Below are 25,827 nucleotides of genomic sequence, written 5' to 3'. Positions count from 1 at the left end.
TAGTTCTAGGTGCACAGCAGGGCAACTCAGATGTACACATACATGCGGCACCCTGGAAGAGAGTGGAGACTGGGGGAGAACGGCTAAATATAGGCTGGCTTAAGATCAGCAGAATATGTAATTATCTCTGGAAAGTTTTAAGTGTAAGTGTGCTTGGTACAATAAGTGAGATCAGCATCCTTTAAAATGTATGTGTAATTTTCTTCCATTTCATGCCATGTGGATCCACTCATGATTTCTAGTGTAGGCTGAATTTCTATCAACCTTGATAAAATTTACCATTCTTTAATTTCAAAGACCATTGGTTTGGTTAACAGAGTAACATGGACTAAATTATCATTTTATTGCTAACTTTTATTCCATTGTTTAAATTCTGGCTAATGTATAAAAGATTGCTATGATGCATTCCTGCTTGTCTGAAAAACATGCTTGACTGGTATTCAATATGCAGGAGACAAAAAGCTCTCCTGGTTAGGGGGTGGGGTGGGGTCCTGCACTGCTCTACACACGGCCACCCTCTCACTCTCTTTGCCAATACACTACCTGTTCAGAAGTTCTGTCATAAAGGTATCTTTCGCTGAACATGGAACAGGGCTGGGTCTATTTCTTGATTCAAACTTCACTTGATCATAAATGTCTGGCGGTGTTTTCGGGTTATTTCTGTTTTGCAAACCACTGTCTGGACCATCTGCCAACTCGATATCCCTGTGAAGTTCATTTTCCATCTCACACTGTAGCTCAGGCTTCTTTTTCTCTTTCTTTCTCTCTGATTTCAGCTGTTTGTTTCCAAACCCTAAACCTTTTGCATCTTTCTTTTCTGCTTTGGTTCTGGAGACATCCATCTTCCTGCTACTGAGAGCCGGGAGTCTGCTCCTCCGAAAACCGAACCAGCTGGCAAAAGAAGGCCCCGGCTTCGGTTTTGCTTCCACAGAGGTGGACTTTGTTTGCACTTGGCCCTTTTCCACATTTTCCTGAATGCACAACATGACCTTTTCTTCAATTGTGGGTGAGAGCGGGGCTTCTGGGCTTACGACACCGGCCCTGGTTGTAGAAGTATCTGGATACCTTCCGGAAGTTTCTAGCTTGGAGGTCCTGCTTGCTGTGAAACTGCTGGGATGTGGCGTCCTCCCCAGGCTCTGTGGGCCTCCTGAGCTATCTGTTGGGGTAGGTGGGCACCTGCAGTGGTCGCTGCCTGGTTCCTCAGGTACCGTCACCCTGGGGCCTTCTCCCTGGGCATAGGCCTGCTGCTCTTCTGTTCCAGCTGGGGTGAGGGGCTCCTCGGATTTTGGAGGGATCCTCAAAGGCAACTTGCTTGGGCTCCCATGCTGGCTGCTGGAGCTGCCTGTGCTCCCCAAGGAACCCTGCCTGGGGGAAGGGTGTCCCAGGGGCTTCCCAGTGCTGGGGAGACCATCAGACACAGGGGTAGACGCACTCTTGCTGGGAGAGCCTTCGGCAGAAGAGCTCTGCCGGGTGAGGGAATTGCCTCTCTCAGCGGTGTTGGTAATAATTTGAGTCCGGACTTTGCCCAGCCCTTCTGTGGGGGGCGTGGGGGGCTTTTCCCCTGAGTGAGCACTGAAACTCTGGCTGCGGGCTTTGGCTCCGTTCATGCCTAGAGCTGGTTTCAGGTGTGGTTTGCTGGAGGACAGGGATCTTTTTACAGACCTGTTTTCTACTCCATCTTTTCTATCAGCCCCAGGCATGCTATTTTCCAGTGACTCTGGCATTGCTCTTTCCAGGGGAAGCCCTTTGGCCAAACTCTCTTGTGCTGGTAAACTCACTGGAGACGTATTTCTTTCCCCTCCTGTGGTCTCAAGGCTGGCTGGATTTCTGGAGGCCCCTGGCTTAGCCTTGCTCACAGCCACAGAGGTTTTCGAGGCTTCATTTAGACTGTCTTTTTCCTGTTTCCCTGGCACCGTGGAACTTTTCCTGAGCAACTGGGGAGACTTCATGAAAACTTTGAGCCCAACTGGGAAGCGAGTTTTCAGTCCTCTCTCATGAAGGTTTTGACAACCATGTAGGGGGTTATGGCTTTTGAAGGATGCTGATGATAAGGGACTGTTAACCTGAGATGATGGTGACTCATTTACCCCTAAGAAGGAAGGCTTGGAAGATGCAGAGACACTGCCACTCAACTTTTCTTTTCTCCCTGGAGATACACCTTTGGAGGATGGTATTTCCAGTGGCTCACGGGGGGAAGCATAGTTCTTGGGAGTCTGTAACCCTGTGTTGTTCTGTGTGGTCCCAAGTGTTTGGTGAGGTGGGGCTCTGGGGGCATTTCTCTTTGGAGAGACTTTTGGGGGCTCCGGGACCATCACAGCAAATGAGCTGGAGGGGCTGTGAGCAGGGCATCTCATCTGGATTGCTGTTTCTGCGGAGGGTGGTGAGGGAGTGAAGATGGGCTTTTTGAAGGCCACAGACGGTTTCTTCCCCTGCACATCTGTCAGGGTCTGGTTAAAATAAATAACAGGAGCAGAGGATCCTTTCAGAGGGGGTGATTTCAATACCATTCTTGCTGTCTCGGTGGAGACCCTGCTTTCGGATTTGGCAGATGAAGGTGGTGGCAAAAAGTCATAACTGGGCCTGATGAGTAGGGAGACCGACCTGCCTGGAGGGGATGGTGGGGAGGGCGATTTCACCCCGGCCTCTGGCCCTGGATCACAGTGTTTATCCCTCGTGGGGGGCTCCCCATCGTCACTCCGCTCAGTGGGGGGCCTGGACAGCAACTGTGATGCTAGCATCTGATTCTTGGAGCTCTGGACCCAATCCCTTCTGCTGGACATCTTGGAGCCATGAGGAAGCTGGGTGGGGGGTTTTGGAATGTGTGAATCTGGCTGCAAATCAAAAAGGGGAGCTGGACCTTCAGTCTTTTTGAACTGTGAGAGTTTCCCTGGAGCTGGTGATTTCTCAAGAGTCACTGAGCCAGCTGAGGGCATCATAAGGGAGGCTTCAGGCTCCCTTACTCTCGATTTCTGAGGTGAAGACTTGCCCCTGGTAGGTATTTTTGTCAGACTTTTCTTCTGACAGACGCCTGTGCCCACAGATGACCGAGAATGACTCTGGCATGGTGTGACATGTGTCGGTTTGGCCAGTCTTTGAGTATTTTGCGTCACTGTCCTGGGGTGGAAAGACACAGCAGGTGTCATGGCAGGATCATCTACCTCATCTCGTGGAATGTTTCTTTCAGTTTCCTCTTCAGACCTCTTTAAAAAAGGGTAGTCTCTAGCTGCAGCCCCTGGCTGTAAATGAGCAATTCCCTGAGGTGAAAGTTCAGTGTGTTCCATCTGGGGCCCAGCAGGGGCCTGATGGATGGAAATCTCCTTTCTGGTAACAGTAACAAGGCCAGTCTGGTGAGAGCTGAACTCAATGGGCTCGCCGTCTTCTGCATCAAATATCACAGTAATACATTCTTCTGAGGAAGTCCGTTTTACAACCCTCTGTTGCTTAATGAAACTAAACGTCTTTGGCCTGCTCTCTAAATGGACGGGTACTTGGTTTTCTTCCTCCTCGGGAGACCCACATGAAGATTTTTCAAATCCTGTGAGGATATCCAGGCTCTCCGTGGACTGGTCAGTGTCCGCGGTTGCAGACACATCTGAAGGGCTTTTCTCATCACTGCTCTCGATGTGCAGCTCATCCAGGGTCTCCGGGTCATCGGTGTCTGAGGGCTGGAGACTGAGGGCCTGGCAGCCCTGGCTGGGTGAGACCTTCTCTCTCTGTACCCGAGGCCCCTGCATGCCTGGGCACAGCTTCTGCTCCAAGGGACAGTTGCTGGCACAACCGGTCAGCTTCTCAGGCCTCTCCCTGGAGTAGACCGAGGAAGTGACTTCTGAACAGTGTTTGCCATTCAGCTCCCAGCCAAAGAGGCTGTCAGAGACACTGTGGGTTAATTTACAACTGTGCAGCCTGCAGCCCTGGTTTGGAACCGCTTGGACAGAGGCTAAGGAGGAAGCGTCCTCATCAGCCTCGTCATGAGAATCCGTGTCATAAACAAATGCCTTGTGGGGATCCGTGCAGGGGCTCCTTGTGTCTGTGGGTTTGCAGGGTGGATATTCCTTCAGGCTGTTACTATTAATTCCTGGAGAATAGATTCCTTCATTGGAGTTCATGCAATCTTTATAACCCCATTTGGTTATCACTGATGGGGGTTCAAGTAACACTTTTCGCTTCTGGAGCTTTCTTAGTCCTTCCAAAATGTGGCTTTCCTTGATGCGAGTTGGAGGTAGTTCATCCATAGGACTAGCAAAGCCACTCGGGAGCGAAGAGTCAATACTTAACCTTTTGTCCCAATTTTGTGATGACTGCTAGGAAAGAAAGAGGAGATATTAGACATGATTGAGCCCTGTGGATCACCAGTTTATAGAAGGTAAAGGCCATCATTAAACTTAGTTCATCCTAGTGGTTGATAAATATTCACATATAAATGTATTTATTCATTAGTTAATGCAAACTAGTTTACTATGTAGCAAAACTCTACTTTGCCAGGTCCTGAATTAAGGAGTGCATGATATAGATAAGTATGAGATAAGGACCCTGCCTTCAAGGAGCAGGTGACCCAGGAGGAGTTGGGCTCAAGTACTGTAAGTCAAGGGAGCAAATGAGACATAGAAAACTAGTAGGTACTCTAGAGTTTCAGAGGAGGGAGACTACATGTGTGTTTGAGAAACCACAAAAAGCATAAGAGAAGTTCTCTCTATTCTTCTCCTTCCTTCTTTCCTTCCTTCCTTTGTTTTTACAACAAACTTAGCCCTAGAAAGATGGATAGGTTTGCCTTAGTTTAAAAGTAGAGGATTTCCCTGGTGGTGCAGTGGATAACAATCCACCTGCCATTGCAGGGGACACAGGTTCGATCCCTAGTTTGGGAAGATCCCACATGCTGTGGAGCAACTAAGCCCGTGTACCACAACTACTGAGCCCATGTGCTGCAACTACTGAAGCCCGTGTACCGCAACTCCTGAGCCCATGTACCACAATTCCTGAGCCCATGTACCACAACTCCTGAGTCTGTGTACCACAACTCCTGAGTCCGTGTGCTGCAACTACTGAAGCCCTTGCACCTCGTGCCTGTGCTCTGCAAGAAGAGAAGCCACCACAGTGAGAAGCTGGTGTACCACAATGAAGACCCAGAACAGCCAAAAATAAATTAAAAAAAAAAAAAAAATATATATATATATATATTTTTTTTTAAACTAGAGGAAATAATTTCCAGGCAGAAGAAATGGAATGGCAAAGACCTTAATTGGAAAAGTATGCTTAAGGAACACTTAGGGAATAATCAGAAGATAATCTAGCTCACTGTGCAGCGTTTATGGGAGGTGAAGAGGGTAAGAGGAAAAGTGAGTTGGTCCAGGCCTTATAGTCCCTTCCATTCTAACAACTGAAAGTTAGAATGTCATGCGGCTTCAAGACTTTATTTGATAGGCAGTGAATATCTATGAAATATTTATACACACAGAGCAGTTGGCCATTTGCCGTTAGAACCCATAGCAATGATTGACCTACTAACTTTGAAAGGTCAATTTCCTGTTCTTCATATTTCTCCAAATACCAGTATTAGTTCTGGAGAAGTGACCAAGAAATGACATAGAAAAAACACGGCATTCTCCTCAGACATTCACATTTATCAAAATATTGCTAACAAGAAACAGAATGGCAGAAGAGGAAACTCATGCTGACCTAGCATCTGCTGTGTACCGGCCACTGACCCAGTGCTTTGACTTAATTTTCAGAACAAGACCATGAAGCAGAAAATATCAATCCTATTTTCAGGGGAAGGAAACTGAGATTCAGCAAGATCTGTCCTTTGGAGATCATACAGTCAAGGAAGAGCTAGTGCAGAAGTTTCAACTCTGGTTTTCTGGGCCTTTTCTATGACTCAGTTCTGAAGTGGCTGCATGGGGATCTGAACCAGGCAGTCTGGCTCTAAAGACTGCACATTAATCTTGAAGTGATACTGCTAGAGTCAGGCTTAGCCTCTGTTCTCCCCTCTGTATTAGTCAAAGTCATAATAGAGACCATAGGTTACTCCAACAGCCCTCTTCTGAATGAAAGTTGCAGAGTTTAATCACAAACTAGCACTCAGGGAAATTAGGGGGCTCAGAACTAATGCCTTTTTTTAAAAAAGGCTGTATAATTAATGCTGAAGAATGTCTATGAATGAATCTGATACATGTTCTCAGTACCAATCTTGGCTAAGAGTTACAGCTCCCATTGGCCTCTCCACTAGCTGCCCTGCTATCCTGGGACCCTGAACACTCACGCATATGCTCATAAGCAGACATCAACTCAATGTCACAAACTTACTTTGGAATTTCAGATTTTTACTAAGCCAAGAGCATTTGCTTGCATTTGCTTACACTGAAGACTTTTTTTTTGTTTTGTTTTCATAAAACTGACCTTTATTATCAACATGTCTTTTTTTTTCTATTTGTTATATGTATATTTAATTTTAAGTCAAATTATATATTCTGTTTGGAAAATTCTCCAGGGTCAGAAGTTGCTGTGGAGAGATCTATTTTGGTGATGCTTTCCTTCCCCCACTCCTTCTCCTCCTCTGCTGTGCCATTAAAAACTTCTTTGGAAAGCAGAAAAAAAATCCCTTTAGTGGGTATTATAGACTGACCAGTGAATAGACTGCCACAGCTTGGGTTTCTAAGAATTTCCATGATTCTGATGTCACATGCACAATAAAGAAGAGAAGCCAGATAGAAGTACTCCATCAAAGCTTGAAAGGGGCAGATTTGTTCAAGCCATAGAAGATGTGCTCTGCGTCAGCCCACCCACTTCCTTCCTGCCCCACAGCCTGCCCACGCTCCGGTATGATTCATCCCTAGGGCCAGCAGCTGCGAAGCTCCCAGGGCCCAGGCTCCCTACCCTGTGAGATTAGCCACATTCATCAATCTGTTTTCCTCAGAAGGTTATGGTACTTAATAACTTGAGAAAAGTTGGAGATAATCTTGAAACCTGAGAAAGAGAAGCACAAGTCTCCTGCTGGGGAGGTGGTGGGGTAGAGCTTCTCATTTTTTGCAGGAAAGTCAGAAGAGAGTTGCTCTGGAAGGAGGGTAGTGGCTGAATGATGCTGCTGCTAAGGTAGGAGCCTGGGTTTAATGTCCACAGTTCTTTTCTATTTCTTGAATAGATAATTGTTTCACACATTATTTTTTGTTCCTGTTTTATTAAAGGACGTTCTTGGTCTTATGGGAAAAATCCATCCCAACACCTGGCACTCTTCCAAGTTTTAGACTAATGCAAAATCTAGCAGAATAGTTGAGGTTCTGGACCCCACTGCTCAGTTCTACTTACTGGCTATGAGACCTTGAAATAGATGTGTAATTTCTCAGGACCTCAGGTCATTCCTCTGTGAAAGAGGGGAAATAAGAAAACCTAAGTAGTAAGTTAGTGGGCCTTAGAAAGCATCACTATGAACAAAGCTAGTAGAGGTGATGGAATTCCAGTTGAGCTATTTCAAATCCTGAAAGATGATACTGTGAAAGTGCTGCACTCAATATGCCAGCAAATTTTGAAAACTCAGCAGTGGCCACAGGACTGGAAAAGGTCAGTTTTCATTCCGAGCCAAAAGAAAGGCAATGCCAAAGAATGCTCAAACTACTGCACAATTGCACTCATCTCACACGCTAGTAAAGTAATGCTCAAAATTCTCCAAGCCAGGCTTCAGCAATACGTGAACCGTGAACTTCCTGATGTTCAAGCTGGTTTTAGAAAAGTCAGAGGAACCAGAGTTCAAATTGCCCACTTCAACTGGATCATGGAAAAAGGAAGAGAGTTCCAGAAAAACATCTATTTCTGCTTTATTGACTATGCCAAAGCCTTTGAGTGTGTGGATCACAATCAACTGTGGAAAATTCTCAAAGAGATGGGAATATCAGACCACCTGACCTGCCTCTTGAGAAATCTGTATGCAGGTCAGGAAGCAACAGTTAGAACTGGACATGGAACAACAGACTGGTTCCAAATAGGAAAAGGAGTATGTCAAGGCTGCATATTGTCACCCTGCTTATTTAACTTAAGGAACTTCCCCTGAGAAACGCTGGGATGGAGGAAGCACAAGCTGGAATCAAGACTGCCAGAAGAAATATCAATAACCTCAGATATGCAGATGACACCACCCTTATGGCAGAAAGTGAAGAGGAACTAAAAAGCCTCTTGATGAAAGTGAAAGAGGAGAGTGAAGAAGTTGGTTTAAAGCTCAACATTCAGAAAAAGAAGATCATGGCATCTGGTCCCATCACTTCATGGGAAATAGATGGGGAAACAGTAGAAACTATGGCAGACTTTATTTTTGGGGGCTCCAAAATCACTGCAGATGGTTTCTGCAGCCATGAAATTAAAAGATGCTTACTCCTTGGAAGGAAAGTTATGACCAACCTAGATAGCATATTCAAAAGCAGAGACATTACTTTGCAAAGGTCCATCTAGGCAAGGCTATGGTTTTTCCTGTGGTCATGTATGGATGTGAGAGTTGGACTGTGAAGAAAGCTGAGCGCTGAACAATTGATGCTTTTGAACTGTGGTGTTGGAGAAGACTCTTGAGAATCCCTTGGACTGCAAGGAGATCCAACCAGTCCATCCTAAAGGAGATCAGTCCTGGGTGTTCTTTGGAAGGAATGATGCTAAAGCTGAAACTCCAGTACTTTGGCCACCCTACGTGAAGAGTTGACTCACTGGAAAAGACTCTGATGCTGGGAGGGATTGGGGGCAGGAGGAGAAGGGGATGACAGAGGATGAGATGGCTAGATGGCATCACCGACTCGATGGTCATGAGTTTGAATGAACTCCAGGAGTTGGTGATAGACAGGGAGGCCTGGCGTGCTGCAATTCATGGAGTCGCAAAGAGTTGGACACGACTGAGCAACTGAACTGAACTGAAGTAATAAGTTTTCATGATCATTAAATGAGCTAGTGCTTATGAAGTGCTAACAAAGCTGACACATGGTAATTACTCAGTAACTAGAGCCATTTTCCTCCATGAAGGGCAGGCTAGTGCATTTCATGAAGGTTTCATTTCTGCCTTTCTGTTTCTACACAAAACAATACTAAAAATAAAATACTTATAAACTACCAAAGAGCCAATGGTCATATATTTATTATTGTGTAAGCTGAGTGCCGAAGAATTGATGCTCTTGAACTGTGGTGTTGGAGAAGACTCTTGAGAGTCCCTTGGACTGCAAGGAGATCCAACCAGTCCATTCTGAAGGAGATCAGCCCTGGGTGTTCTTTGGAAGGAATGATGCTAAAGCTGAAACTCCAGTACTTTGGCCACCTCATGCGAAGAGTTGACTCATTGGAAAAGACTGATGCTGGGAGGGATTGGGGGCAGGAGGAGAAGGGGATGACAGAGGATGAGATGGCTGGATGGCCGCACCAACTTGATGGACGTGAGTTTGAGTGAAGTCCGGGAGTTGGTGATGGACAGGGAGGCTTAGTGTGCTGCAGTTCATGGGGTTGCAGCGAGTCAGACATGACTGAGCGACTGAACTGTACTGAACTGAAGCTAATATTCATGTTCAAATTTATATTGTATGAATTTATTATGCCAGTTAATACTAAATGAGTACTTAGTACATGGTAAGAACTTAAGTTTCTTAAATAATGCCATTGAAAGTGTTTTAATAGGACTGGGTCAGTTTTCTGGTTCCCTCAGAATTAAGACTTTTCTCTGGGGAATGTGACAGGCATGCTGGTACTCCATGTGAATACCATTGCGAGTTGGGACACTGTTAAATTTCCAGATGATGTCTACTGGAGTATGTAAGAAGTGCCTTAAGAACCTTATTCCTCCTTTTTCAGGGAACTGATGTCTCTAAAAGATCAAAGTTTGTTCTAACTGGAAAAATTTTAGCCAAAAGAAAAAAAAAAAAAAAAGAAGAAGAAAGGCTGAGAGGGAGAGAGGAATAGCTGTGAATGAAAAGTGCTGAGCGAGGGGCCCTGAGAGCCAGCAATATTCAGAGACAAAGAGAGGGAACATCCTCCCGACCATCTCCCCAGTCTGCTAAAAGCCAGGTAACTAGCAGTCATTATTCAGAATTCTGAACATCTTAGAAAGAGCAGTTTTGATAACACCCCAGGCTCTGCACTTTGCATTATAAGTCTAAGTCCAGGAGAATAAACTCTAAATTCAAGCTTGAAATCTTTTTCTCATTTCTTGTTCTGTGTATGACAAATGCCCTCCCTCACCTGAATTTTCTGACGGTTATAGACGTTCTCAGGTTTTTTACACTTCTGACATTACAAACTAAATTTATACAGATGAGAGAAAACTGACCTCCAAATATTCAGATTGAGGGCTTCCACACTCTTCACTTTTCTTTTAAATTAGTTTTTATTGGAGTATAGTTGCCTTACAATGTTCTGCTAGTTTTCAGGTGTGCATCAACGTGAATGTTATATTATACATATATCCACTCTTTTTTGGATTCTTTTCCCATAGAGGCCACTATAGAGTATTGAATAGAATTCCCTGTGCTACAGAGTGAGTTATCATTAGTTGTCTATGTTATACATAATACCAATAGTGTATGTATGTCAATCCCAATCTTGTTTTTCTTTAATATAAGGAAACTGTGAAAACAGCTATTCCAGATTCTTGACTTATACCCGTGTGCAAAGATGTTTATTCAAATCATGAAGAAATCTCTGTTATATGAGCCCACTTAGCAGATGCGAGTCATTCCAGTCACAGGAGTTATTTAACAATCTGGTAAAGAAACTCCTGGCATCTATGTGGAGACTTTCACTGAAGCTATGGTGCTTGAAATGTACCATAGCATTTTCTCTCTCTACTGTACCTCCTTCAATTTATAGCCAATTAGAGTTTTATGAGGCTATTGCATTGGATAGAGGAGGTCAATATATTACATTGCTATTTTTGAGCAGTAAATTTCCACAAAGCTAATGAGACTTCCAAAACTCATGGTCATTTATTCTGAGAGAATGCACCTCTCTCCCTATTCTCCAGAAGAAAACCTTCTCTTTGAGGTTTCATAGGGCGCTCAGTCTGGGGTGACTTGGCCTCGTTCAGCCTGATTTGCACTGGACATCGACAAGTCTCTCCGAGCATCACAGCGATAGAGAATGTCTATAAAACTAATTGAAAATGTCTCAGTTAGTCTGAAGCATGGTCAGTTCCACTAGGCCAGGGCTCCCACTCCAACTTGATATAAATCTGTGAACTTGGTGGGCTCCACCAAAGCACAGAAGCAAACTGTCTTTCTCTCCCAAACTCCCTCCCATAATGTCCTCATCATCTGAGATCAAGTCATCATTCCACTCCTCTCTGGCTGTGTGACTTCTAGCAAGAAACTTAACCTTTTAGAGCCAACCTCTTCTGTGTAATGAGGAAGATAACATCTCCCTCTATGGCTTTGTGAGGTGTAAAAGAACAAGGGCTCAGCAAATGGGGGTTTCCTTCTAGGCCTCCCTCCCACCTTCCGCCTTCCTACCAGAAGAGGCTTTTTTTCTGGTTCCCTCTGATGCTGCAATGCCCCTGAAGGAGCCTTACCCTTTTCCTGAGGTTCTTTCCATCATGCCACGTGTAGGAGGAGCCGCTGGAATACTCGCTGCAGGTGCTGGAAAGAGACAGCTCACTGCTGCTGTAGCTGCTTCGAGGGCAGAGATGACCAGAGACGGCAATCCCCGTGCCAGGGCATTTCAAAGCAGGGGTTCCTGCTTTTGTGTTCAGCTGGCAGCCCTGAAAAAGCAGGACAGCTCTGAGCTAGGACTCTGCTTAGGGGAGAAGAAATACCAACTCAACATCATAATGAGGGAGGCATGGACATAGTACTGTGGTGAGAAACACAGACTTCGGGGTCGACAGACTAGGGGTTTGACTCTTGACTCTGCCTCAGACTAACATGTGTGGGAAATTATTTAATCTCTTAGAGCTACATCTCCTTTTCAAAAAGTGATAACGCTGCCTACCGTATAGGGTCCCTGCAAGGACCAAGTGAGGCTCTAGATGAGATGCATGCAGCACAAGATCCAGCTTAGAAGCAGGTGCTCAATTATTATGAGCTGCCATCAGCATTAGGCAGAACTGCGATTCACGGGGTCGCAAAGAGTTGGACACGACTGAGCGACTGAACTGAACTGATGACCATAGTAGTTTCTCATTTTATCCAGTCACACTGGTTAAAGGATCACATCAATATCAAGTCATGAATCTAATGTGAGAAAAGGAAGAACACAGAGCAACTTCTTTGGCTTAAGAGTTCATGGGCATAAGCCCTGGACTGGAAGTCTAGCAACCTGGTTCTCAGGCTATATGTGCCACCAGATATGAGATACAGAGCAAAGAAAACATTTAACTTCTGTGGATCTTAATGTCTTCCTGTGTAGGGTGGGCCAGTGCTACCAGATCACTCCTATGATCCGTATGGCTCTGATAACATCACTGTAAGTCTGGGATCAAATGCCCAGGAAATTATGTCCTGTAGTGAAACACCAAACGAAGGAGTCAGGAAGCTCTGCTGTGCAGATTCCAGGACTTTTCAGATCAGATCAGTTGGATGTTCAAATGATAAAGAGTTTCATATCAAACAGATCTGGGCCCCACAAGAAGGATCCAGGCAGTTAAAATTCTAGTGGGTCTGCACAAGGCACAGGTGGCAAAGCCATAAACATCCCAGCACATCTTGACAGCCACATTACAGGGCCCTAATGTAACAGATGAAGCTCCACTAACTGGATGGGCTAAATTAATTTAGCATCCCGATCACAAGAATGGAATCTCTCCATTACAGTCTCATTCCTGTCCCCTATCTAGAAAAGCTTTGTCTCAGAAACTCATGGATGGGGGAACCATCTGTCTTCATGTCACTGGCAGAATGGCAAAGCCTCTTACTCATGCAGTTTATTGACACTTTATGGGAGCCTTTAGTACCTGAGTACTTATCACTGTTCTCCAAATGCAATTTCAACTGACGATGACTAAACACCAGTGTGGGGAAGGAAGGTGATGCTGTTCTGGGAGCCTTTGTGGTCAATAGGAAACCCCTGCATCAGTACAGAGGGCACGTTTAACCTGCTCTCTAATCAATATCCATAATGCTTAATAATGTTAGATTTTCAATATCAGGCATCTTCCTTGCTATTGATACTTCATTTTGGCTGCCTAATAATCTCTTAAAGTGATCTGAAAACGCCATGGAATTTTACTACTCTATTTTTCCCCCTGAAATTTGGCTCTAAATATCACTGAAAGGAGAAAGTTGTCTTAAAATCCAGCTTTCAGCAATATCTATTGATTTATGAACTTATTTATTGCCAGATGCAATTTAGTTAAAGGGAGCTCATGTTTATGTCTCTATAGCTGCCCTCCACACATGGTCCCAGTGTCAGGAGCACAGGCTGAAGGTTTCAGCCACTGCACACATCTGGAACATGCCAGAAACAGACTTTCAGAAACGGCACATCACAATCCACTTCTACTTGTGTGCTTTCTTTCTTTTCCATCCCATTCTCTGATATTTTGTTACTTGAGTCAGTAGGGTGGTGGTTTTTATTTTGGATGACCTCTCCTCTGAGGCTTTCCCAAGGGCTCAAGCAGTAAAGGATCCACCTGCCAATGTAGGAGATGCGGATTCAATCCCTGAGTTGGGAAGATCCCCTGGAGGAGGCAATGGCAACCCACTCCAGTATTCTTGCCTGGAGAATCCCATGGGCAGAGGAGCTTGGCGGGCTACAGCTCATGGGGTCATAATGAGTGAGACACAACTGAGCAAGCGACTGAGCATGCACCTCTGTTCTGATGGTGGTGTCTACCATTCAGGGAAATATTATGTCTGTGTCTTTTGAGGCCATCAGATCTAAACTTCTCCAGCGGCCTTTCTCACACACTGCGCAGGTGTTAGTCACTGTTTGCATTCTACTTTTCTCAACAGTACTGAAGCTTATATGTGATTTCCCTCTGTCTTTCCAACCTTTACCATTTCACCTCACCCATCACAATTATACCTATTCTTATAGCTCAATTCCCAGGCCTCTTTTGAACAAATATGCTTCTCTGCCCTGTTATCAACCTTGTGTGCACTTCTGACAGACGCTGGATTACGATGACAGGAAACTAGAACACAGAAGATGTGCTAGGAGAGAAAAGCATTGTTGTCTCTCCCTTGACCTTGAACCTGAGATGCCCTGATGTAACAGAGGGTACTGTGAGGAAGTGGGGAAGGCCCATCAATGTTATGTGGAGGCAGGCAGGGCTGGGGTAGTTATATAGAAAAGTGTCCCTAAGCCAGGCTTTTCATACTTTAATATTCACATAAGTCATCCCAGATCTTGTTAAATATAGATTTGATTTAGCAATTCTGAGGAGGGGTCTGAAATGTAGTATTGTAAGAAATTCCCAAATGTTTTGAGGCTGCTGTCCAGGGCCTGTGCTTTGAGTAGAAAGTCCCTAGCCTAGGAAGAGCTTTGAGAGAGGATAACCTCTCATGTGAATTACCTGGTAGCAAGCTGTGTATCTCAGTCTGACCTGGGCTGTGCTGAGCAGGATGAAGGCAGGGGTCTGAGCCCTCCCTGGGAGCAGAGTACTGGAGAGAGGGTGTGTATAGTGGGCTGATTACAGAGTAATTCCTTGACAAGAAGACAAAAGGGCTAGTCCTCTCTACTGGGAAATTCTTCCACCTTTCCTGACCTTGGACAATTGATGTTGGAATTTAAGAAGGGACTCAGAATCTCTGACATCATGACTGAAAGTGAGCTCCTTTCTCCTGAGGTTTCTTCCCTCATTAGCACATGATTATCATCAGGATTATCTGCTCATTTATAAGGTCATTTATCAGGTTTAAATCCTGGCTCTCTCACTGGTTAACTCTTTGATTTTGGGAAAATTACTTAATTCTTCCACACTTTAGTTTCCTTTTTTCTAACCGGAGATAATGAAAGCTCCAATCATATAAGATCAATGTGAAGAGTGATGGGCCTCTGGCAATCAGTAACCGTATGCTTCCCAGGTGGTGCTAGTAGTAAAGAACCCGCCTACCAGTGCAGGAGATGTACGAGACTTGGGTTCGATCCCTGGGCTGGGAAGATCTCCTGGAGGAGGACATGGCAATCCACCTCAGTATTTTTGCCTGGAGAATCCCATTGACAGAGGAGCCTGGCAGGCTACAGTCCATAGAGTCGCACAGAGTCAGACATGACTGAAGCCACTTAGCATGCAGGCCCTCATGCTTAATGACACTAAGTGATTATTAGTAACAATAAAGTTTAGTAACTTTTAGGTTTTGCTACTACTACTAAAAAGTTTTTTTTTTTTAGTATGTGTGTGTCTTGGCTCTTCAACAAAATTGTACTTTACAGCCTCCCTAAGGGACTCTGTATTACCTTTAACATGCCATCATATATGATCTGTGATGAGAAAGTCCAAAGTGGGTGTACTTTGTTTCTGGGGATCACTGATGTGACCTGGACAGGCACACTAGCAGGTACTTATCTCAGCTCTCATTCTCCATCTCTGCCATGTTCTTCTGCGGCTATGACATGGGGCCACATATTTTAGAATAGAAGACAGCCAGAGCAGCAGAGATCTCACTATGGCCCCAAATTCTCAGCAGGTACTGTGTTATGTACATGTCATATGTTATCTCATTTAATCCTCACGACGACTCTCAGAAATAGAACAGAAATATCATTCTTCTCATTTTCCAGATGGGGAACCTGAGGCACTGTTGAACTGACGCTTTAAAATCTTGTCCAAGGTCACCCAGTCAATACAAAGTTCTGATGTCAGGCCCAGGTCCCAGCCACTATGGTATAGCCCTAAGTAAGGCCCTTGACAATAAGCAGAACTCCTAGACATATACAGACTGCCAAGCATCCTCCTGAGAAGAGTTGTAATAGATAGTTATTATTAATAAAATTCTTGTTTGCCTAAAGATATATGTTGGTCTCCATTGCAACATTACCCTAATTATGTTGACTGAATTGATGAAGCACACTGTTTGCACTATTCAAAGTGTTTTTTTTTTCCCATAGTGTATTTTAGATTACCACCTTGAAGCACTCATATGCTCTAACATACTTATTATGTGAAATGCAATACAAAGTCCACAATTTTAGTTTTAAAAAAAGGAGAGAGACAGAGAATGAAGGCAATAATTTCTTGGATTAAAATTTGCAACTTAAAAAATTCCTGATCTTAAGGCCATCTTTTATATTGGATGGCATTAGGGTATTCAGGAATGTTTAAAGATGACAGTACTCCACTGACATGCAATTCCAATCTAACTTGAGAATATTCACTTTTGATATAGACTCTCCTACCTATACTTATAAATTTATACAGTAAACTAAAAGGCCAGTTATCCACAAATGTCCATCAGTCATTGTTTTAAGACTAACATTTTTCATTATATATTTGACTCTTGTATTTTTCAAGCTATCTTTTTTTTTTTTTTAATGTCAATGAGAGTTTAAAAACCACGCTGGTTAAAGTTTTGCAAAATAAGCACAAAGCTAACCCTAGCTAAAGAAAAAAAAGTACAGCCCATGAATTTTTAAAAGTTCATACATAATATATCATAAAAGTAAGATGAGTAATATGGGACATGGGCTTTAATAAAAAGCTCCTTGACCATTTCTCTGTGACTTTGAGATATAATCAATACCCAAAAAAGGTATCTTGGGGACAAGGCAAGATTTATAATATTTTTGCTGAGAGTGACATTTTCTACTTACTCTATCAGCTGGGGGATATGATGCTGAATTGCAGAGAACACAAGAAAGGAAAGTATTTTTATCTACCTGACAATGCTTCAAGGATGCGCTTTATGGTTCACTTGTGACATCATATTTGATGGAGGAAAATAACCACCTGAACAAGTGTTCTGAAGGCGACAGGGAAACTCACATGCATTTCAACATCAGTTCGTGAGTGCGTCAGACTCTGGCTTCCTTCCACATCTGAGAGTAAATCCCCGGATGAAAGATCTAAGATGCGTGAGTGAAGTTTCTGGGTAAAAACAGGCAGAAACTTTGAACAGTGTTGATTTAATTGTTTGTTTCAAAATCCTGCCTCAAACAGGTAAATCTCAAAAGAGTTGACATTTCTAGATTAGATAACACATATCCTAACCCAAAAAATGTTTATCTGAGTTTATTAGTGTTCTATATATACACATGTGCAAATTACAGCTTATAAACCATAATCACACTTTCACAGTCTGTCAATATGTGTTGGAAAATAAGTAGTAAGGAAAAAGAAATAGGAAGAAAAATGTGAATACCCCAATACACTTATTAGCCAGCATGAAAATTAACTTTTGATATTCACATTATGAAACACTCACCATGTTAACCTTATTATGTTGAGCAGTGGTTAAAATTTGAGCAAATAATTATAAAAATGACCTTATTTCTAAACAGCATTGATCTTGTGAAATCTTCCCTTGCACACATTTCAACTCAAAGTCATTAAAGTCATCTGTTAGGAACAATTAATGTGAATAGAAAATAATTGCATCAGGGATCTGGGGACTTGGAGGGTTTCATGCATTAATATTCACATGCTATTCGATTATATACTCAATTCTTTATTTCAGTTTTGCTTGGGTGGCCTCCTAAACCAGGGACATTTCACTATATTAATCTTTATCCTAATTACTAAGGCTTTTCTGTGGACATTAAATTTGATCTGTTTAATTGCAAATACAATAAAACTTGTGATTTATGTCTCATGTTTCTGCTAGGCTGATGACATTTTTAAAATGGTACTTGCAGCCTGGTTTGTCTTGGTTACAACTTTTGTGACTTCAGACACTAAAAAATCGAATTGAGTAAGTAAATAATGTGACTGAGATGGCTCCCTCACCTCTGAAAAGTTTTTCTATTCCTTTGTCTCCCAGGAAAGGCCTTGCTGCATGCTGATGTTGATCTGGGAAATGACTGATCTCTGCCATTAATTCCTGCTAGGATCATCTTAGCGTGCAGGGGTTGCCGGACAGTCACGTTGTCCCAGCAGATCCATCATGTTGTCAGCAAGGACATAAATGCCTCTCAAATGAGGCCTGTTTTACTCTGTTTCCCATTTGACTTTCTTCAGGTTCAACTCTTGTGAAAGCCCTCCGTACGTGGTTAGTTGGGAGGTTCGTGGTGGTTCGGTTGCTAGTCATGTCCAACACTCGCGATCCCACAGAATATAGCCCGCAAGTCTCCTTTGTTCATGGGATTTCCGAGGCAAGAATACTAGAATGGGCTGCCATTTCCTTCTCCAGGAGATCTTCCTGACCCAGGGTTCAAACCTACGTCTCCTGCATTACAGGTGGATTCTTTATTGCTGAGCTTGGTTAGTTAGTCACAACAAATTCCATTCAGCTCTCAGGATGAGCATGGTGGTAGGGCTGTGCTGCATCCAACTGCAAGAATAAAGGCATTTTTTTTTTCCTGCTATGGGTCAGTTCTCCTTATCAGTGGAGTCTCAAACCATTTACTTCAGACTTATACTTTTGCTTCTCTCAACCTGTGTTTGTGGAGTTTTTTCACCAAAAATGACATAAATAACTGGTTGTTCATTATTTTGAAAATGCTAGTTTCTCCAAGAAAGTTAAGACATAGGTAAGTAGAACCAGGATGTTGTTTCTGCACAATTTCTATAATGCTTATCTCAAGCATTCTCTAGAGTATGAGTTCCCTGGGACCAAAGATCCTTTAAGACCCAAGACTTGTCACAATGTGAATGCTCAGTAAGTAACTGACTGAGGCTTCTTACAGCCCATAAAGAAGGAGCTGTCTATATTTTCTCCACCCAAATCTGGGTTTTAAGGACTGAGAGAGTGCCAAAAAAATGATAACATTCTGACTTAAGAACACATTTATCATTATGCAAAGAGTCCAAGAAGTTATGGGAAATGGCATTCAACAAAAGAAATGATGATTTTGAGTGGTATATCATGTGATTTGGGGGAAGAGTCCTTATAGATTAGATATCTGACTTCTTATTTGGTTAATGGTTATATTTCATTCCTTTTTACCAGATATATGATGCCATCGTTTTGCATTCAGCATGAGTATGTGTATATATAAACTCTTCGTCCTAAATGATGTTATATTTTATTTTTATCCAAGTGGTCAGGTTTCCCCAGGTGGCTCAGTGGTAAAGAATCTGCTTGCCAATGCAGGAGATGGAGGTTTGATTTCTGGGTTGGGAAGGTCCTCTGGAGGAGAAAAGGGCAACCTACTTCAGTATACTTGCCTGTAAAATCCCATGGACAAAGAAGCCTGGCAGGCTGCAGTCCCTGGGGTCATGAAGAGTTGGACTAAGTGACTGAGCATAGTCAGTTTTCTCCACTGAAATACGTAGAGTCATGAGGGAGAGGAGAAAGATCCTAGAGCAAGGGGACTTGAGTTTTAGTCCCAAGGTACAGGTTTTACCAGATCTGGGGATGTAACTGAATCTTTTTGTCTCAGATTACTTGCCAGCCACAAAGGGATGGAAGAAGCTACTTAACCTACCTCTCAGGTAGGGAAAGGTACTGGGATAGTCAGAAAGGATAATAAATAAGACAGCATGGTGAAATTTAGAGTCTTCTATCAATTAACTGTCATAACTGATAATTGGTAATTTCTTAAATGTTAAGATACAAATGAATAATTTACTGTTATAGTTTCCACATATGTAGGGAAAATAAAAATTGACTTAGATGAAAACAAAATCTACTTCTGTGTTAAGACTATAGGTAAGAAAATGAGAGGTAAAGATCATCCTTTCACATACACACATTCTTCATGGTTAAATTACCACAAAAGCTCGCCAGCCCACAGGTGTTATACTTCTTATAATACGAATTTTTATGAAAGGTTTATATATATATAATAAATCATCAAAGGAGGAGAGAGAATATCACTATTCAAACTGGGACTGTGATATTATCTGGCCATAATTCAGATCTCAGGGAAAAGTAGGTAAAATGTATACATAGGGAACTCAAAGTCAGAAATACATATTCATATATATATATATATATATATATATATATGGATTTTCAGCTTCATGGAGAAGAGGCTACTTTGTGTCACTATCCATGGGGAGGGGTGAGGATCTGTGAGACAAGTGGTGGTGCGGCTCAGTCCACAGTCAGAGTGCATGCTCACACCAGAGTGAAGAGACCAAGGTCAGCTTTGGGTACCCAGGAATGCCAGAGCAGCCAGGGTCAGAAATACATGCCGCGTTAATGATTTTTTGGTGGGTTACTCTGCCTTCAGTCAGTCAGCTGTATTTTCTATTTTACAGTTTTGAATCTGTAACTCAAGGCTGAGAAAGGCTGCACTCAAGGCCAGCTGTCCATTATCCGGCAGGATGGAGGTGGAGTGGCCCCTTCACGGTACCAAGGCTGGCTCCACAGCTCTCCAGCTAATAAAGGCAGCAGAGACTAGGAATGATGCACACGCGGCCTTTCAGAATGGGGCTGGAGGGCCACTTTGCCATTTTCTGTCTCTTCTCACTCATTGAGGTGCAGATCTTCAGATGCTTAGTGATGGCTTGTGGCATTTAACAGAATTCTACCTGTGGGTTTTTGCTCAGTACTGAGATGATGTCTCAACAGGAATGTAGTGATTGTTGAGGCCAGGGAAACACTGAGTCCTTATTCAGTGCTACAAGGTGAGGTTAAAAAGTAGATTATCTGAGAAATGTGAGTAACATGGGAAACCATGCAGGAAAAAACAAGCAAAATAGGGTTATGAGCAGCTTTTGTATTTACTGATGTAGTCCCTGAAGTTTGAAAAGGAACATGTAATTTTTTTTTTTTTTTCACTTCAAGATGTCAGATGTAAAGAGGAACATACAAAACAGATCATTTAACCATTGTTCCCTTATCTTTATTCAGATTTGGTAAGAGAATTAATCTGATACCATAATCATCCATATAATTATTCTCCTTTTCAACTAAGAAAACCAAATACCTATAAAAAGGAAATTATGAGAGTGAATATGGTATATATCTGATTAATGGACTCTACCACCATGAGTAATTTAGGTTCAGCAACAAAAGGTAGATATGAATTTGTGTTTTTAATCTGATCTGCTTCAATTCTCTTGATTTACTCAGCCTTGGTAAATGCTCTAGTAGTGATATCCTGAATTCTACCCTGTCCTGTTTTATATTCTCTGGAGTTCTTTCTCTCCTTGTGGAAAAGGTCTCTTAGTCAAAGGAAATGGCTCCTCCGTCCACAATTCTTGAATTCCTGTTTTATTTATGAAGTGAGGTCTGCTATTGCCAAATGATCCAGAGCTAAAGCTTCTTTACTCACTATATTTTCCTGAATTCTATTATGTATTTCTAAAGTACTCTACCAACATTAGAAGGTATTTTTCTACTTTCCAAACATTTCATAGCAGGATATTTAGAGGAGGAGTGGAAGAATTTCTTGGGATTTGCCCACTCACCATTGGTATCTTTGGTCATTCAGCACTCTCTCCAAGAGACACAATACCAGCAGCTGCCCCTGGTCACTGCTTGTGTCAGAGCTTATGCTCCCCTGCTCCTGCTCACTCCCTGTGGAGTGCGGCTGCTCCTACTCTCTTGTGAGTTGGGTGCTTATTTGTACTTGGCATTAAGTCAGGCTTCTCCGATGGCTCAGTGGTCAAGAATCTACCTGCAATGCAGGAGACTCAGATTTGATCCCTGGGTCGGGAAGATCCCCTGGAGGAGGGCATGGCAATTCACTCCAGTATTCTTGCCTCGAAAATCCCACGGAAATAGGAGGCTGATGGGCTAGAGTCCATACAGTTGCAAAGAGCTGGACATGACTGAAGCGACTGAGCATGCAAGAGTGCTCCCTCACAGATATATTTGTTGTAGGAAAAGTGGAACACCAGAAGACAGTCATGTCTCAAGTATTGTGTGAGCCCCTGGGACAGCTGCCAAGTGAGGGTCCTTGGCTTCATGCAGGAAAGAATTCAAGAACGAGTCATAGTAAAGTGAAATCAGGTTTATTTAGAGAGATATATATTCCAAAAACAGAGTGTGGGCTGTCTCAGAAGACAAGAGATTGCACTATAATATAGGGTGGTTAGTTTTCACGAGCTGGGTAATTTCACAGGCTAAAGAGTGGGAGGATTATTACAACTATTTTGGGAAAGGAGTGGAATTTCCAAGAATTGGGGTGTTACCCACTTTTTGGTTTATATGGTCAGCCTCAGAACTGTCCCATGTCTCATGTACATCATGAGAATTGCTGGGCTGGATGAAGCACAAGCTGGAATCAAGATTGCTGGGAGAAATACCAATAACCTCAGATATGCAGATGACACCACCCTTACAGCAGAAAGAGAACTAAAGATCTTCTTGATGATAGTGAAGAGGAAAGTGAAACAGTTGACTTAAAACTCTACATTCAGAAAATTAAGATCATGGCATCAGGTCCCATCACTTCATGGCAAATAGATAGGGAAATAATGGAAATAGTGACAGACTTTATTTTGGGGGCTCCAAAGTCACTGCAGGTGGTGACTGCAGCCATGAAATTAAAAGATGCTTGCCCCTTGGAAGAAAAGTTATGACCAACCAAGACAACATATTAAAAAGCAGAGACATTCCTTTGCCAACAAAGGTCCATCTAGTCAAGGCTATGGTTTTTCCAGTGGTCATGTATGGATGTGAGAGTTGGACTATAAAGAAAGCTGAGTGCCGAAGAATTGATGCTTTTGAACTGTGGTGCTGGAGAAGACTCTTGAGAGTTCCTTTGACTGCAAGAAGATTCAACCATTCCATCCTAAAGGAAATCAGTCCTGAATATTCATTGGAAGGACTGATGCTAAAGCTGAAACTCCAATACTTTGGCCACCTGATGCGAAGAACTGACTCATTGGAAAAGACCCTGATGCTGGGAAAGATTGAAGGCAGGAGGAGAAGGGGATGACAGAGGATAAGATGGTTGGATGGCATCAACAACTCAATGGACATGAATCTGAATAAGCTCTGGGAGTTGGTGATGGACAGGGAAGCCTGGCATACTGCAGTCCATGGAGTTGGGACACCACTGAGCGACAGAACTGAACTGAACTGAATGGTCTAACTAGAGCCTAATGAGCCTGATGAGGCTTAAGGTCAACTAGAAGTAAAATCTTCCACCATCTTGGGCCTAGTAGGTTCTGTTTTGCTGTTGTTTGTTTATTTATTTATTTGCTCTGTGTGTGTTTTTTAAATCATATCCTATTCTTAATGGTTGTGTCATTCTTTTGATGGCTGTACCCTGCCACCTTCCTTCCTGTCTCATAATGTCCTGAATCTTAGGCTGATTTCTTGGATGAGGAACTTACTGCTTCTTCAGCTGTGGCTTTGTTTTCGAATTGTCCTGCTTCCACCTTGGACAGCTGATCTCGGCTCACAGCTTCCAGGGAGCTTCCTAGAGCCCTATTCCTGCTCCTTCAACTCAGCCCTAGGCTGGTCCCAGGTGGTGTGTTTCATCTCCTTTAATCCCAACACAAGGGAAGCAAGTTTGGAGTGTGTAATTATGAAACCCTCTGAGCATCTTCAGATTTTGCCAATTCCATACTTTTCCTGTGATGAAAGTTAAACCTTGGCTATCCACTGTTACAGGGGTGGAAAACATGTGTGGTGGATTTGGTATATGTTTAAGAGACTTGTTCTAAATACGGCTTGAATTAGACATCACCAAGTGAAAAGCCTTGTTCCTTCTGTTGAGTAATAAAGTGATTTTCACAGATATGCACAAGGCTGAAAGGAGGTTCAAGGAAATCTCCTAAAATGACTTAAAGCCTGATAAAGATAATTTTCTCTGGAAGCTTTATTCATCAAATGACCAGTCAAAAACCCCAAGTTTTATCTTACTCACACACTAGATTTACATTTTTACTTATATTTTGCCACACTCAGAAATGTAATTTTTCATCAGCCCTTCCAAATCCAATCAAGAGATATTGTGGCAGACACTTGGTTCACATTTCAGAGGTTTCATTCCATTCCATTAAGAATTTATCATAAAACTGAATATTATATAACTGTGTATTACATAACTGAGTATTATATGGTCCTTTCTTAAATTCATAAAAATTTGAGCCTAGGACAAATGTTTTTAGATAAAAGCTAATGTTTAATTACTTATGTCATTATTTCCATTTGGGGATACAAAGATAAAACATTCTAACTATTTGCCTTCAGTCATCCTGCTGATGCCAGAGCATGCCTTTTGAATATTCTCTTAAAGGTCCTTTAAAAAATATGTCCATCAAAATTTGATCTCATTTCAGAGTCTAAAATTTTTATAGCTATTTTTTTTTAGCCATCTACAACAGTCCTTGCTGCAATTATTATTTTCCATGACAACTTTCAGATTTTCCTCACATAACTATTTTTCTGTGCCCTGAGTGCATTCTGTTTCACTCTGGATGGTGCTTCTGCAAATGACATGGTTCTACATCCTCTTTTCTACTTCTCTGGGATCCAAGGTTATAAAATGTTTTGAAACAATTATTTCAAAGCTATATTCAAAACCTTCTTCAAGGGTCCCTGCTACCATGACAACCTAATTACCCAGTGGCTGCCTTAGGGAGCATTTCGTTTGGTGACTAGGAAGTTTATTTGGGGCTTCTGCAGCTTAGACTGATGACTGCTAAGTTGCTTCAGTCATTTCCAACTCTGTGAGACCCCAGAGACGGCAGCCCACCAGGCTCCCCTGTCTCTGGGATTCTCCAGGCAAGAGCACTGGAGTGGGTTGCCATTTCCTTCTCCAATGCATGAAAGTAAAAAGTGAAAGTGAAGTCGCTCAGTCGTGTCTGACTCCTAGCGACCCCATGGACCGCGGCCTACCCAGGCTCCTCCATCCATGGGATTTCCCAGGCAAGAGTACTGGAGTGGGTTGCCATTGCCTTCTCCTGAAATTCCATGAAGAGTGCCCTGAAGTCCTGCTGGGAGAAGACCAATGAGATGTGGATTAGGATGTAAACAGCAAACCTTGCCCTGAGGAGTCTCCACTCTAATTAGTCCAACAAGAAGCATTTACGAAGCATCTACTATGTGAGAGTCCTAACTAAGAACCATGAACAGACTTCAGGAAGCTCATTAGTGTAATCTATAATGTGAATGAGGAGCCTGGACACACAGACGAGAAAAAAACAACACAGAAGCATTTTTAAGGTAGAATATACAAGAGAGATGCAGGAAGAGTAAGACAGAGGCAGAAGTGGAGGTGAGAGTAGGGGTCAGAGTGGCAACACGGTTAAATACATGCTGTTGCGCTATGGGCTGTGCTCAGTTGCTCAATTGCATCCCAACTCTGTGTGACCCCAGGGACTGTAGCCCACCAGGCTCCTCTGTCTGTGGAAACTTCTAGGCAAGAATTCTGGAGTGGATAGCTGTTTAGACCCAGGGATCTAACCCACATCTCTTGCGTCTCCTGCATTGGCTGCCAGATTCTTTATCATTAGTGCCACCTGGGAAGCCCTATAAATAAGATAATATTCTGTGCAAAAAAGGTTTAGGCCACAGGTGCTTATATCTCCCTGTCAAGCTCGCAAATTGCTTGGTCTCTTTACATAAAACAAAGAAGGAATCATAAGTATTTAATATGTAACAGCTAAGTGACAAATGTTCGGAAACAGGATGCAGGGTGAGTGATGGGATCAGAGCACTCAGACCTGGGAAGAGCCAGTTCCTAACAGTGATTCACACCTGCCTCCCAACCCTAAAACTCTCTGAAACTTCACTTTTGTCTTTTTCTGTGACTCTGATCTAAGAGAGGAAGTGATTTAGCACAGTCTGAGCCTATTCTGGGATCTAAGAAATACAGAAGTGTCTTGAAATTTCCATTTTTATCACTAATTACTTTAACAGGTACTTTTAATAAGTGCTT

General features: G+C 42.8%; 1 protein-coding gene across 4 annotated transcripts in view; it reads right to left on the bottom strand.

Moving 5' to 3' along the window:
* NCKAP5 (NCK associated protein 5) overlaps positions 1 to 25,827 on the bottom strand; it is a 1,102,414-nt gene that overhangs the window by 138,011 nt on the left and 938,576 nt on the right. For 2 of the 4 annotated variants that reach the window (XM_024980953.2, XM_024980966.2), the window contains exons 11-13: positions 16,868 to 16,969; positions 11,516 to 11,704; positions 544 to 4,301 (exon numbers count right to left, since the gene is read on the bottom strand). In XM_024980953.2, coding sequence (XP_024836721.1) covers positions 544 to 4,301; positions 11,516 to 11,704; positions 16,868 to 16,969 — 4,049 coding nt within the window. The remainder of the gene's footprint in view (positions 1 to 543; positions 4,302 to 11,515; positions 11,705 to 16,867; positions 16,970 to 25,827) is intronic. The other 2 variants (XM_010802114.4, XM_015475847.3) reach the window with 2 other exon arrangements.

The sequence above is a fragment of the Bos taurus genome, chromosome 2 (assembly GCF_002263795.3).
Source record: "Bos taurus isolate L1 Dominette 01449 registration number 42190680 breed Hereford chromosome 2, ARS-UCD2.0, whole genome shotgun sequence".
Classification (NCBI taxonomy): domain Eukaryota; kingdom Metazoa; phylum Chordata; class Mammalia; order Artiodactyla; family Bovidae; genus Bos; species Bos taurus.
The sequence above is the reverse complement of the archived record's forward strand: the minus strand, read 5'-3'. Positions and strand labels throughout refer to the sequence as shown.